Source organism: Nomascus leucogenys, chromosome 4, assembly GCF_006542625.1.
Source record: "Nomascus leucogenys isolate Asia chromosome 4, Asia_NLE_v1, whole genome shotgun sequence".
NCBI classification, from domain to species: Eukaryota; Metazoa; Chordata; class Mammalia; order Primates; family Hylobatidae; genus Nomascus; species Nomascus leucogenys.
This window is the reverse complement of record NC_044384.1, coordinates 67101869-67117628: the sequence shown is the minus strand read 5'-3', so window position 1 is coordinate 67117628 and position 15760 is coordinate 67101869. Positions and strand designations below refer to the sequence as shown.

The window sequence follows — 15760 nt, the reverse complement described above, 5'->3', positions numbered from 1 at the left end:
TTGGATTTTTTAGTGTACCCTACAAGTTTAGAATTGATCATCAATGAAGCCTTCTAAAACTAGCTGCAAAGAGTTTCCACCCTACTAGTTACCATGAGACCACCATGGTGAATATAAAAGCTAAAGAAAACACATACGCTAATCACTAAAACACAGTTGGACCAAATGGTCATAAAAAAATCCAACTATAAAAATGTGAATGTTAATGAAAAATACAATTTCATAGATTTTAAGAAATATTTAAAAGCTACTCTCTTCACTCCACTATACAATTAAAAACAATCCCTTGAATTGGGCAGGTAACACATAAACATCACGTATACCCTGGTGTATGGTGTCTTTATCTTTTAACTCAAGAGAGAATATTCTGTGATGAGTTTGCCTATAGTTAACATGTACCTATAGGAAATTCATCTAGGTGCATAAACGAAGAGGATGCATAAAAATAAAGGCAATCCCCCACACATATGGAGATATATAATAATACAGCTTAGGTTTTTTCCTGTCTAACTTTTATGAAGTTTATATTTAAGATGATGAGTGTCAAAATATGTCTTTGGAATATGATTAAAATAATCACTGCATTAAATTTATAAATAGTATGAAATATATTTTTAAGAGACATACCCTTACTTTAAATTATAAGCTAGCTCTTAGTGAAAACAAATCCACCTCCATACTTTCTCTATAAAGATACTTGTCAACAGTTGTTTCAGGAGAACACTGAAATCTTTGTACATTTAAAATGTTGCTTAGGAAAGCAATTCTGTATCTGAAAACTCAATTCAGCCATTGCACTGTGAGCAGTATGTGGCAACACACACTCAGGATGTTTGAACTCTTTTACATTTTAAACATCTTTACTCTGTGGTATCAACAGTTATTAGATCTTCCTATTTCTCTGTTTTGACTATGTAGTCAAGATGGAATGGCTTCCCATGTTGCAAGAGAATTTCTAGTATCAATAAGGACACATTTTCTGACTAAAAGGTGGTGAAACATTACACTGTGCTGAAAAGAGGGTTGCTGAATCCGTCCACGTAGAACTTAATAAAATAGCACAAAACAGTGTAGTTTTGCCTGGAGGGAGAATATCTTCCAAGGTTTCCTCTTGTGCTATGATTTTATGAAACAGAAATGACAATGTTATGCAGTAAATATTAAAATGTTTCCCTCTTTCCCCAAAAGAGGTTCTTTGGATAGCGTTTGTTGCTGTGTAAATGTTTGCAAATGACTCAGAAAATAGGAGTGGGGAATATTTAGTCAATCAGGTCATCTGATTGCTTAATCATCCTTTGGTGAATTGAAAAACAAATTACAATATTGATGAAATCTAGCTGATGGAAGAAAATGATCCAAATCACTATCTAATTCAATCTATTGTGAAAACAGCAAACTTGTCAGGTTTCCACATTTACTAGTGTATTATTTATATAATTATTTAACTATGTAAATGAGCATGATGACAGATATTTTGTTGTTTTCACAGTAAATTGGGCAGTGACTCAATCCTCACCAAGAGGAGGTCTGATGCTTACACTACACAATACTGTCACTGGCCAGAGGTGCTGCTGGGTGACGAGCCATGAGCAATGGTGAAAGAAACATTGGGGCTAGGAGTACAGGCCTTGACTCCCAGATTATCAGCTGAGTCACCTTGGTGAGTCAATTTGTCTCCAAAAATACACCTTTTCCTCATCTTAAAACAAAAGAATAGCAGTACCTGTTTCCTTTTCCATAGTAATGAAGAAATAAATGAGAACACACGCATGAAAGAGATTTCAAAACTTTCAGCTGTGATGTTAAACATTAAGCATTATAAACTAGGGGCCCTGGAACAGGATTTACTTTTTCAGACCTTAAGGGTAAGTGAAATGTAATACAGCAGTATTTTGAAATTCCTGTTGTTGAGTATGGACCATAATCTTGAGATCTAAGAGCGTCAATGGATACCTGGTTCAAGGGCTTCATCGTCCTGTAATAATTAATAGCTGATAGCATATGGCAGTTTATGAAACACATAAGCAGCTATAATTTCAGTAAATATCAATTTATTTCTATACATAAGTCACTTAGGTATAATATGATATAAAAATTGAGTGTTTTAAAATTAGTATAAATAGATTTTTGGATATAGAACTACAAGCCCATGAGGACAAATAAGATACAAATGAGGTGAGTACCTCACACAATGCCTGGCACAAAACATGCAACCAAGAAATATTTGTTGAGCTAACACTGACTAAAAAAGTCATGTAGGTTCACAAAATAAGAATTCAATGAGAATTTTGAAAATGCACATGTACATCATGGTATATTCAAACTATGTTCACCTGAGAGTTAAACAACAACAAAAAGTTATTTTATCCAACACAACTCATCAAGTATGACCTGATTAAATCTTCTGCTACAGACCTAATGATGTGTTTTTACCATCGTCTCTAAATTAAATCATACAGAACTTCCCACTGTACTCATGGTTACTCCAATGGTCTGAATGATTGTATTTAACTTTGAGTGTTAATTTATATTGCCTCATTTTAAGATGACATTTTAAATTTCTCAAAGCATTTCTTATACATTTCTGTATGTGATGGTTAAAACAACACTGTCAAGTTGACCAGATGACAGCTCATGTTCACAAACACACGTCTGTACTTGCTTCTGCAGGAGATGCTATGTGGGGAGCTCAGGGTAATTCACCCTACCCACTTTTGCAGCTCATCCTCTCTCACATTCTCTCAGAATTTTAACCAGGCTTGGGAAATAGACACTCCACAGTAACATAACCTGGTTACTAGGTTCAGAGAGACACGCACCACCAGTGAAAAACGCCCACGTAGACTCCATTTTCTACTGCTATTATAACTAGAGCACTGCTTAAAAATAGTGGGTGATATTTTATTCCTTTGCATATGAAGATTCAGTAGATGTGGTACTACCAGGTATGACACTATGGTTTAAAAAACGTGTACTGAGATCATATAAAAATTAAAATCATTTGAAAAAATTTGAAACAGTTAACTATTGAAAACTGCTTGGAACATAGAAGTATAGCTTCTTATTTTAAAAAGTATCTATATGAGTTCCAGTCAGTCAATGTTAATTACCATCAGATCCTAATACATACATGCATTCATGCATATATATATGTATATATAATACACACATTTTATTTTCAATTAAGTTCCAGTTCAAAAAGTTTTGAAACACAGGTTAAAATAAACTTTTAAGGAACATTAATTAGGAGAGCACCTCACAATTTCAACCTACCTTTTGTGGCCACTCGGACACAGTCTATTTTGGTTTCCTGTGTCAAATAAAGAGAGGGAAAAATCATTATTCATGTTTTCTTTAAAACAAATAGAAATATCTGTAGTTCTATTTAAATAACACTGATAAGGAAGGATCTCACTGTTCTGAGCGTGTCTTTAATCACACAGCAATTATTCTTTGAACCACACTCAGATACATTTTCTGGCTCCAGTGGCAGTGGTGCTGGGCATTTCTAGACCAGGTGATGAGCAAGGAGCTACACATAAAATGTCTCTGCCTGGTGGCCCCGGACCTCCTTCACCAGACCTGTACTTTCCCCCTGAGCAAACAGTACTGGAGAAGTACGATGCATCTCAGATTTCCCCCCTTTACACCGGCAAAAGTTAAGTTGACAATGATACCTAGACCTATGCTGTGAAGACGGGACCCACTGTGGTATCTGCGAAACATTTCCTTCTGTCTAAGGAGACTTTACAATCTTATCAGAGTTCTGGGGTGGTCTGAACAGGAAAGGGAAACATTCAGAAATGACACTTTTTATTTTGTTTCCGTCTCATCTTTCTATTTTCTCTTAGGAAAAACAAAGATACCAAATTTAGTCACAGCTATAGGAAGTAGAAACTCTTGTGGAACTTCTTCAGTTCCCATTTCTTTAATGGGACAGACTATGCTGAAAAGACAGATGCTGTGAATCTCACAAAATTTTAAATGAGCTGAATGTATGTGTTGGAGCTATACTGTCTTCCTGTAAAATAGTAAGCTAAGCAGAATTGCCAGCCAACTTTTGGTAACAGGAAAACTGAAAATAAAACCCATCATGTTGATGATAAACTCCCCCAATCAAAAACTAAAAAATAAAGATGAGTATATTCGTTTCTTTCCATAAATTTCTCTAGACAAAAATAATTTTAAGAGAAGAAAATCACATTTGTTTACAAGTAGAAATGCAGAAAAGCATGACTTCAATTTTACTACTATTTTACTTAATCTATGTTCACATTAACAACCCCAAATAGCCTAAGTAAACAGTTATGTGTACAACTTACCCCATTGGCTCTACTAGCAGCTTGGAAATAAATTCTGTAGCTTTTATAGGGGAGAAGGGGAGTGTTCCAGTATCCATTGTATGTCTTATTATCACCAATTGTAAAAGGCTGCGCAGCTTGGAGGCTGTCTGCAGGAAATTCTGCAGCAAAGTAGTACTGAGAGTTCAGCAGAGAAGCATTCTGGAAGTGAATTGGCACTGGATAGCACTTTAAGATTTCTGTTGTCTTTTTAGTTCTTCGAGGACGTTCTTCCTCAACAACTATTTGATAGACACTAGAAAAACAAGAGTATCATCAATGATATTTTATGATAACTGAACTGATCCACTCTGCCTTCAACTGCATGGACCCACGGGACACTCAAAATAAAGAACACACTGGACACAGTCCATACTAAGTGCTTGATATATAACAGACTCTCATGCAGCACTTGCTCAGTGAAAGAGAGGGTGCTTCAGTTCTTCAGAATTCTCCCACCCAAAACAACACTATTTAGTGAGAGAAACAAAATTCACCGTCATTTAAAATTTTTAATATGATAATCTCTACTGTTTATGTGAGCAGAAGTAATGTTTTTCTCACATGTAACTGAAGATGATTTTACAGATAATTAACTCAGTTTACCTGATAAATACAATTAAATTATATCAACTGTAAGTTTATTTTAAAAAGCAATGCATTATTTTCTTTAATGACAACACAAGTATAGTTTTAACAAATCACAAAACACAATGTGTAGTGATTCATGTTAACTAAGGTTTATCTTCCTATGTTTTCTTATGTTCCTTTGCCCTCACCATATTCAATCAGTGGAAAGAAATGCATAAGAAGAGCAGAGATAAGGGATTATAGTTTCAAAAGCCAAAGCCTTGGAGTTCCAAGTGATTAGTAAGACAAACTCATGAACAAGGACCCTCGAATCTCATATAAGAATGGGCTGGGTGTGGGTATCTTTGAAGATGCCTGCAAGGATGACAGCCCCACTAAGGAGTAGATCTCTGGTACCCGCCCACCCTCCTCCAATGTCTTTGATTCTGAAGTAACCTTAGGAGAATGGCAGAAACCTTGAACTGATAGACTTTTAGAAAATTAAGATATTTATTTAATACATTTGCCAGAGTGATGAATGCTGTTTGCAGTTTTGTCGGAAAAAAACTTTCTCATGCTGAGAAAAACTGAAGCCTGACAACAGCTTCCCTGAACTGACTCCAGATTAGACTGTAACTACTCTGGCAGAAAGAGGGATCTTTTTCTTACAGTATCCGAAAGGCAACAGAATTCCCAGGAACCAAGAGCTGCCCAGTACAGGAACCCATTAATGCCACGGAAAAAGCACAGAAGAGGGCTGCCTGCCATCCCCACCCATGGGGGGAATGCCTAGAAAGTTTCCTCTCTACACTCTCGTCTATGTGGCCTCTGAATCTGCACTTGTAGAACCACCTATCTCTGTGGGCACAACCACTTAGCATCTTCTATTACAGAAACGAAACGTGTGCTGCCATTCTGTTGGTAATTCTGTCTAAATAAAAATCAATTGTTTTAGAATATCAGATTGATTTCTCAGTAGACAGGTAACCAGCAGGTTTATAAGGCAATGATAAAGTGAATTTTACCAGTGATGTAAACTTAAAAAAAAAAGGAGTACAACTCTTATTTCCTAAACAGCAGATACTTTCTATCGGACTGAGTCATGTAAAATGCTCCACATTAGTGGATCATTCATATAATAGTAAAGGTAAAGGGTCAAGGTCAAAGTGGAAGACTAAATACTACCTGTTCTGTAGCACAGCCACAGTTGACAGCTGTCAAAGAAGTCTAACCCGGAATACCATTAAAAACAAACAGTCCTAAAGAAGCATGACCATTCTCTTGAAATCGCTTTTGGAGGGGTAAAGACAATGCACTGGTCTGAGCTCTAATCCCAATTCTGCTAAAAGCTGGGGTTTTAAATGCATTTCAATTAATTTATTTGAGTTTTATTTTTCTCCTATGAAATGAGAGAATTAAGTGAATCTCTAACATGGAGTTCATATATCTAGAATTTTTATTCAACTTACAAGGACTGATCTCACAAAATAGAGAAACCATAAGAATAATTATTTTCTTTGCAAAGTGATTCTCCATTTAATAAAATACATATTTTTTTTTTTTTTTTTTGAGATGGAGTCTCACTCTGTCACCCAGGCTGGAGTGCAGTGGTGCGATCTTGGCTCACTGCAAGCTCCGCCACCACGCCCGGCTAATTTTGTTTTTCTATTTTTAGTAGATATGGGATTTCACCGTGTTAGCCAGGATCTCAATCTCCTGACATCTGCAACCTGCAAGGAGCTTCCTCCTGTTATAACCCAGCTAGACAAAAAAACAGCACAGCTGCTCCTAGACTTTCCATGTCCCAATATCCTAGATTCTCCTACTGCAAACATCTTTGCCTCTTTTCCTTCACCCTGGCCTACAATCTCCAACATCGATCTGCCCGCCTCGGCCTCCCAAAGTTCTGTGATTACAGGCATGAGCCACTGCTCCTGGCCAATATAATAATTTTTAACATCACTTCCTTCAGATCGTTTTTCCAGTTCATTTGCTGTATGACATGATTTTCAAAACTTCAACTTAAAAACAACTTCTGGGAAATCCATATACTAGACAAAGCAGGAAAATAAGGATATGTGTGAAGAAAAAAATGTTGCAGATATTCCATACTGCAAGTGCTAGGCCAGGTGCCCAACACACACAGATTTTATTTTTCCCATTTTCCTAATGTGAAAACTGAAGTGTAGAGGTGAAGTGCCATTCTACCAGGGCATTCTACTGAAGTGGCAGAGGTGGTCTGACAGCAGAGCCAGTTCTCCTAATCATCAGACTGGGCTGTGCTGGCATTCCTTATTCACAGGTCCAGTAAAGGCACTGATGGGAACCATCTGGCCTGAAGGGAATTTTGACTTGCTCCTGTAGACACAACCAACACATAAGCTAGTCTCCACTGACTTTCCACAGTCAATTTCTTTTGAGTATTGTAAAGATTCACACTTACCACATCAAGGGAGTTATAGATGATAACGTTGGCTTTGACCTCAATTCCTTCTGTATCTGAATCATTCCTCAATGAATGACTGAGGAATCATTCTTTGGAATGAGGAATCAAGGAATGTACAGAATTGTTCCTCAATTCTGTATCTGAATCATTAATTACTTTCAGGGAGGATGTTCTCCTGGGCTACACAGGGACTTTAGCACCTGGCTGGTGTCCTCTGAGCACTGTGATCTTCCCACCTCTCTCAACCCGCAAGGAGCTCCCTCCTGTTATAACCCAGCTAGACAAAAAAACAGCACAGCTGCTCCTAGACTTTCCATGTCCCAAGATCCTAGATTCTCCTACTGCAAACATCTTTGCCTCTTTTCCTTCACCCTGGCCTGGACTCAAGTTTGCCACTTAAATGTAGTTCTCCTCAAGGCAATGAACTCTAGGTCACTCTCAGATGCCCTATATCCTAAAACACAGACTCTCAATGACTCTCTCTCAAGGGCTTATAGTCTGTTCCCTCATTTTCATGTTGTGTTGCTCTGCTCCAAACGCACAAAAACATGTTTTCCGTGAACACATAGTCATTTTGTGTCCTTTTATCACTATTTTCAAAAGTCCTATAAGCTTCTGAAGGAGAAGGACAAAGGTTTAGTCACTGTTGTGTCTCGTGACACTTTGGCTGTGAAGTACATATTTCTGAAAGCATGCTATAATCTTGAAGTTGCTCTTTGGTTTGGGGGTATATTACACATTCTATGTACCAGGAGGGAGGAAGCACACCAATAGTCACAACGATGCTTTGCCTTATTAAAATTTAATGTGAAGTTTATTTTGTATTCATTTCCCAAATACTCAAGAGCCAAAGAGAAAGCAATGACCAAGGAAAAGGTTTTATGATAAGAGGATGCTAGTCATGTTTTAGTTTATCCTGGATAACCCACAATTAAATAATGAACCTAAGGGAATCAAACGCTGTGTCTCTATGTGCCCCCCACACCTCCATCTCTCACTTCCCATTCCTCTCTCCTAACCTGGCTCATAGGTGTGATGGGTGAGTGTGTACACTGATTTATTATTTCAACAAATATTTTTTGAGTGCCTAATAGGTGTCAGGCACTGCTGTAGTTTGCCTTAAACAACACAATGTTTAACATTCTCTAATGATACAAAATTTTGTTTTGTAATATAAATATCATCTAAGCAAACATGAAAAAAATCATTTGTTTCAAGCAGCAGTTTTATGAGGATTAGGTGAAAATTTAAGAATTAAACAATCATTGGACAGGCCTCCATGTTAGCCAGTTGGCATGGGTTCTATTATACACTCTACTCCAGACATATTGCTTTTTAAATGGCTACCATCCACTCATCTTCAGATATATTAAAGAAAGAACTAAGTTGACTGGAGCAATTTCAAACCCAAAATGTCTTTTCATCCTTGCTCCACAAGACAAATTAGATTTGCAAGCATCCAGACCTCAAATCTATTTGCTCTTTAATAATTTAAGCGCTGAAAGGTCAAGCAGCTCTTTTCTATTCCCCTTTATCAAAGCCCAAGTGCTAAAGAAAAATAGCTAAATCCTATCTGCTGCCCAATTGCCATAATTTGCTGTTTCCCTGATGGAAATTAACACATTATTAGCACCTAGGTCAATAGTACCTTGACAGAACTTTACAGCTGATGTGTTTTTCATCTGTACAAGTAACATCACTTCACTAATGAGTTTCATAAAATTTTTCCATCCACAATCATAATCTCAAAAGTAGCTTTGAAAATCTCACTGTTGGAATGGTGTTTCTAGAAAGAGTTTTAAAAAGCAAATTTCCAAGAATAGAAAACTGATCAGAAATTTCTAGCTTAGTGAGCTGAATTTAAATTCTATTATCCTTTTAATGGGTTGCCCATGCTGCCTTTGTTTATTAAAGTTGCACCACCCTAGCCCTGTCCTACAATTATTCTGGAATTTAAAGTAACATCAAATCTTCCTACTGCATGTGCAATATTAAAAGCACAATCCACAGTGAAGATGAATCTGCCAACACTGTGACATCACTATATCAGAACTTTCCTATGGAAGGAAATTTAATTTAAAGTTTAATTTATGCCAGGCATTTCTACAACAAAATTCTAAGGCCTTTACAAGGAGAATGAAAAATCTGCATTTATATGGAATAGCACATGAAGTATAACCTAGAAAAGAACATCTGAACATCTTTCATCTACTTTTTTATACTTGAAAGTTCAAATGTGATAAAATGTTTTTAGTTTTTTCCTAACTTTCGAGTTCCTGGAGAGGAAGCCTCATATATATGTGAAATGAACTTAAACTGTTTTGTCCTAATTCATTTCAAGATGAGTTGTAAATCCATTTTTGTTATCCATTTATCGTATTTCTTTTCACCATAAGATATTAGAGAGTTACCAATTGGATAATAGAAGGTAGGGAGGTAAGGAAGAGAACAGAGAAGGAGAAAAGTTGTAACCCTTTCATTGTTGTTTTTGCTAATCCTTTAAAACAGGCACTTCTGATCATTTCAGGGACTTAGAATATTGTTCATTTTATCATATCTAGTAGTGACTTTTGGCTTGATTTGTAATTTTTGGTAAAAACCATCCATTACATATGTATAAAAAGAATAAATATTAGTATTGATATCTTCCTGAAGATTAATATGGGGGGAGATGAAAGAAAATGAAAATATTAATTACATGCAAAGCATGAAAAATAAATGTGTAACTAAGGGTTACTGCCATGCAGCCCCACTGAATTTATTTTGCTCTTGTTCTTTGCTCCGACATTGTCTTTTCCTAAATCTGTCAGCATTTACTGAAATGACAACCTAATACTCTAAACAACCTGATAAAACTAAACTCAGTTTTAAAAAGTATGTCACCAAATTACAATTACTGGAAAAAAACCAGCATTCAGTGTTTTGTTATTACGGCTCAGATTCCTTACAGTCCTGCAGGTAACACTGAGAGTAACTGACTGGACACACTCCTGTTCATTAAATTATCAATGACAAATGGTAATTAGTTTTATACAGACAATTGGCAATGGGTAGCACATCGCACAGGATAAATAGAACTGTGGGGCTGAATATTCTATATTAGCAACTTTAATTTCTCTTTGTCCTGCTCTGATATAGACAAGACTGACCAGAAATTGCTGTGGAATATTTGTGGGGCACCACAAGCATTTTTTATGTTCTCTCAGCCGTAACTCATAACAAGGAACTTGCCTGGCATCAGTAAGTTACTATTGCTCTGTGTGTGTGTGTCTGTGCACATGCTCCCACACTCGGTTCAATACCCTGCTGCTCTGCTAGTTAGTGATAAAATCTGATATAATAAAATATTAATTACAGATGAAAGGTTGGGTGAGAAATATGAACTCAATTACCATCCCATATTATGAACAAAGGGCAGGGTGAAAACAATTCTTTAGTTACGGAGGTTTGGGATAATAAAAAGAACAACTAGAACATTAGGCTCAGGCTGAGAAGCTCTGTAAAAGGCCACCTATCATTAATCTTCACAACAGGCACCACATTTCAAGTAAATTAGTCCTAGATGGAACATCTTTAAGGGTGATTTCTCCTGCTTTTAACAAGTGAAGACATTTTCCTTTGCATTTCCTATTTCATATAAATTTAACATAATCATCTCAATTTCATAAACACATGACTATGAAATTATAATCCAAAATTAGTTACTATTATGAAAAGTATGTTCTCTTAGTCCTAATGGTTTGAATAAAAATAGAAAGAGAATACTATCAAAGCCACACCAAATATCTTTGTTCCTGTATGTTTGTCTGAATGATATTTTATAGTTTGTATTATATCCAATTCAAAATCTTTCAGTCCCAAAAAGTTCCAGTGCTTTGGGCCAGATGAGCTGGAATACAAATGCAACTATCAGAGAAAGGCAGGTGTGCCCAAGGGGGTGCCGATGAGAGAGCACTGACTTGGGAATCACCATCCACAGGCGACTGGCTCCTGCTTTACTCCTGAATCACCGACTGACCACTAAAGTCCTTCAGGCTCTAATATTTTATGACTCTCAGCACAACATCAGGCAAGTTGTGACATCAGCAAGTGAGAAGAAAATTATTTCATTCATGTTTCCTCCATCCTTTCTTTCCACAATATTCACCACGTATCAGGCCTTGTTCCAGGCACAGGGGAAGAATAAAAAGAGGAATTAGGCACAGACTGCCCCGTCCTTGAAAAGCCCAGGCTAACAGTGTTAGAAATACATCACACCAATAAAGAACTACCATGCCAAGGATCTGATAAGGGTTTGTACAAAGGACAAAGTAACAGGACCCAGGGATGTGCCAATCTCTACGTTAAAATCTCTTCTAGCATCTGCTACATTGAGGGCATCTGACTTGAACGTAGTGCCCAATGTTCTCACCCTAAAACTGCTCCTGCAATGCTACAGTCACCAACATTCTCTTTGAATTAAAGATAATGCAACAGCAACAAAAACAAAAAAGCCAACTTGTTTATTAATAGATCCCAATACAGTCTCCATTCACTCCAATTGCTTGTGAGTACTCTTCATCAGCACAGAAGATGGAAGACAATGAGCTGGGTCCTACCTCACATACTGCCCAAGTCCCAGCAGGTATGTCCCCAGGAGTCCCCAGAGTGGCCCCAAGAGCTACCCAAGAATGGCAGGGTCTTCCTCACTCAATTCCTGTACTGCAAGGCATGAAAACCAGGCTTCCCAGTCTTGACTCCTCCAGGCGCCCACACGGCCTGAGGTGAGGAAGAAGAAGGAGGTACCTGAGGGTGGGCCGGGAAAGAAGCTTGAAGGCATGCATGGTCTTGGTCTTTGTTCTCCTCTCTCTTTCCAAATCACTGTCAGGCAAACTTGGAACTACTCTCTGTCCAGTCTATAATCACTCCTTAGGCTACAAAGGCCATAATTTTTTGTTTTCAATACTTCACTGGATATCCATTTTAATCCTTAAAGTTATATCAAAATATTACATAAGTATTTTGTTGGTTTTTCTGGGGGGTGACTGGCAGTGGAATTTGGCTCTGAGAGCCATTCCTGGCCTTCCCTGTCTACAGCAGCCTCCCCGTACACCCTCCCACAGGCGCCCTGGGCCTGCCGCCCTCAGCATGGGGGGCCTGGGAATGAGAATGGAGGTCTGGTCCAATGCACAGAATCCTTCAGAAGACATTACTTCGAAGAAGAGAAAATGTGAAAAGTAGGGGTGGGAAGGCTAGGCAGCATATTTTCATGCACAAAAGCAAGTCTGAAATGGAGTTTGAGGGAAAGTGAAATTAAGTTTCATTGTATAAAAGCTCAAATACATCTACTCTATTATTATTATCTTCCTCTGCCATTTTTAAAGCTTCTTTTCAAAGGTTCTTAAAGAACAAACTTAGTTTCCAAAATGAATTTTCAAAGAGATGACTGACATTGTCATCCTAGAAGCAACATTAATAAAAATGATCTTTGTTTTCCGGCAGTAAAGGAATCCAGAGTATTATTTTTTAATACAATAAAACTCACTTAAAAGCAGGTGGGGTGGGGGTAGTGGTGGTGGTGATAGTAAGGGATCTGGCACCTTTTGCTAACACTCACTATACCGATTCAGCAACAGTAAGTAATAATAAAAACAAATTCTGTAAAAAGCAGGCTGAAGTTGTATCACTGAATGACATTTTGATCCTATGTGTACCTCAATAATAAAGGAAAATTATTAGGTTAGAAGTCAGTTCCTTTCCCTAAACAATTTTAGCCACAGATAGAGCCTTTTCAAAACGTTTGAAAACTGTGACAAAAGTGCACATTAGCCCTGAAGGTTTAAGATGCTCCTACAGTCTGCATTTCTCCAATAAATAAAAGGGAACGATTAAAAAGCCACTTATAAGCATCTCAAAAGCACTGATGCTTAATTTATTGATTCTCTGGAGACTAATAAAAATGCTGAAAGGAAAAAGAACATACATACCAGTGGAAAACACTGATTAATTTGATTAAAATAATCCAATATTCTAAAACAATTTTATTTAAGTTCTTCAAGTTCTCAAAATTATATAGCTAAACATTTAGCAAGGGCTGGGTGTGGTGCCTCATGCCTGTAGTTCTAGCACTTTGGGAAGCCAAGGTGGGAAGACTGCTTGGGCCCAGGAGTTTGAGACCAACTTGTGCAAGATAGTGAGACCCTGTTCTATAGAAAATAAAAAAACTAGCTGCGTGTGGTGGCACACACCTCTAAGTCCCAGCTACTCAGGAGACTGAGGTGGGAGGATCGCTTGAGCCAAGGAATTTGAGGCTGCAGTGAGCTATGATCATGCTACTGCACTCCAGCCTGGACAATGGAGCGAGATTCTACCTCTAAAACATAACAAAACAAACAAACAAACAAGCAAACAAACAAACAAAACCCCAAAATGTTTCAGCTTAAAAATAATAACAAGGAAATAATGAAGAAAACAAAAGTATTGCATTTAAGAATTAAGCAAGCAGTAGGGACAAACCCCAGAAATTCCACTGATTATAATATAGAAACAAAGGTATAATGTATTTTCTTAATAAAGACGTACCCAGCTGAATAAGGCACTTCACATTATCGGGCTTCACAGATACTGAAGTTTTACAAATTGAAGGTTTGTGGCAAGCCTCCCTTCAGCAAGTCTGTCAGTGCCATTTATCTGACAGCATGCACTTACTTCATGTCTCTGTGCCACATTTTGGTAATTCCTGTAACATTTCAAACTTTTTCATTGTTATTACAACTGTTATGGTGATCTGTGATGAGTGATCTTTGATGTTACTCTTGTAATTGTTTTGGGGCACTATGAACTGTGTCCATATAAGACAGCCACCTCTCTTCCCGGTACTGGGCCTCCCTATTCCCTAAGACACACAATATTGAAATTAGAACAAATAATAACCATACAATGGCCTTTAAGTGTTCAAGTGAAAGGAAGAGTTGCAAGTCTCTCACCTTAAATTAAAAGCTGGAAATTATTAAGCGTAGTGAGGAAGGCATGTCAAAACCCAAGACAGTTCGAAAGCTAGGCCTCTTACACCAAACAGCCAAGTTGTAAATGCAAAGGAAAAGTTTTTGAAGGAAATTAAAAGTGCTACTCCAGTGAACACATGAATGATAGGAAAGTGAAATGGCTTTATTGCTGATATGGAGAAAGTGTTAGTGGTCTGGATAGAATACCAAACTTGAGTGGTCTGGATAGATCAAACCAGCCATGATATTCCCTTAAACCAAGCATAGTGCAGAGCAAGACCCTAACTTTCTTCAATTCTATGAAGGCTGAGGGAGGTGAGGAAGCTGCACCAGAAAAGTCTGAAGCTAGCAGAGGTTGGTTCATGAGGTTTAAGAAAAGTAGCCATCTTCATAACATAAAAGTACAAAGTGAAGCAGCAAGTTCTGATGTAGAAGCTGCAGCACATTATCCAGAAGATCTAGCTAAAGTCATTGATGAGGGTGACTACACTAAATCACAGATTTTCAATGTAGATGAAATGGCCTTCTATTGGAAACAGATGCCATCTAGGACTTTCATAGCTGAAGAGGAGAAGTCAATGTCTGGCTTCAAAGGACAGGCTGACTTTTGTGTTACAGGCTCATGCTGCTGGCAAGTTTAAGTTAAAGCCAATGCTCATTTACCATCCTAGGGCCCTTAAGAATCATGCTAAATCTACTCTGCCTGTGCTCTACAAATGGAACAACAAAGCCTGGATGATACCACATCTATTTACAGTATGGTTTACTGAATATTTTAAGCCCACTGTTGAGACCTACTTCTCAGAAAAAAGGAATCCTTTCTAAATATTACTGCTCATTTGACAATGCACTTGGTCACCCATGAGCTCTGATGGAGATGTACATGGGATGAATGCTGTTTTCATAACTGCTAACACAACAACATTTTGCAACCCATGGGTCAAGGAGTCATTTTAACTTTCATGTCTTATTATATGCAGGATAGATTTTGTGATGCTATAGCTGCCATATATAATTATTCCTCTAATGGGTCTGGTCAAAGTCAATGGAAAAGAGTCACTATTCTAGATGCCATTAAGAACATTTGTGACTCATGGGAGGAAGTCAAAGTATTAATATTAACAGGAGCTTGGAAGTTGATTCTAACCCTCAAGGGTGACTTTGAGTGGTTCAACACTTCAATGGAGGAATTCATCACAGATGTGGTGGAAAGAACAACTAGAATTAGAAGTGGAGCCTGAGGACGTGACTGAATTGCTGCAATCTCATGATCACACTTGAATGGATAAGAAGTTGCTTCCTATGGGTAAGCAAAGAAAGTGGTTTCTTGAGATGAAATCTACTTGTGATGAAGACGCTGTGACCACTGTTGAAATGACAACAAATGATTTAGAATATTATATTAACATGGTTGATAATGC

At 37.5% G+C, this 15760-nt stretch overlaps 1 protein-coding gene across 10 annotated transcripts in view; it reads right to left on the bottom strand.

Moving 5' to 3' along the window:
- Positions 1 to 15760, bottom strand: part of PTPRM (protein tyrosine phosphatase receptor type M) — an 835156-nt gene that overhangs the window by 288663 nt on the left and 530733 nt on the right. For all 10 annotated transcript variants that reach the window (XM_030810737.1, XM_030810732.1, XM_030810734.1 and 7 more), the window contains 2 exons: positions 4323 to 4596; positions 3274 to 3310 (listed from right to left, as the gene is read on the bottom strand). In XM_030810737.1, coding sequence (XP_030666597.1) covers positions 3274 to 3310; positions 4323 to 4596 — 311 coding nt within the window. The remainder of the gene's footprint in view (positions 1 to 3273; positions 3311 to 4322; positions 4597 to 15760) is intronic.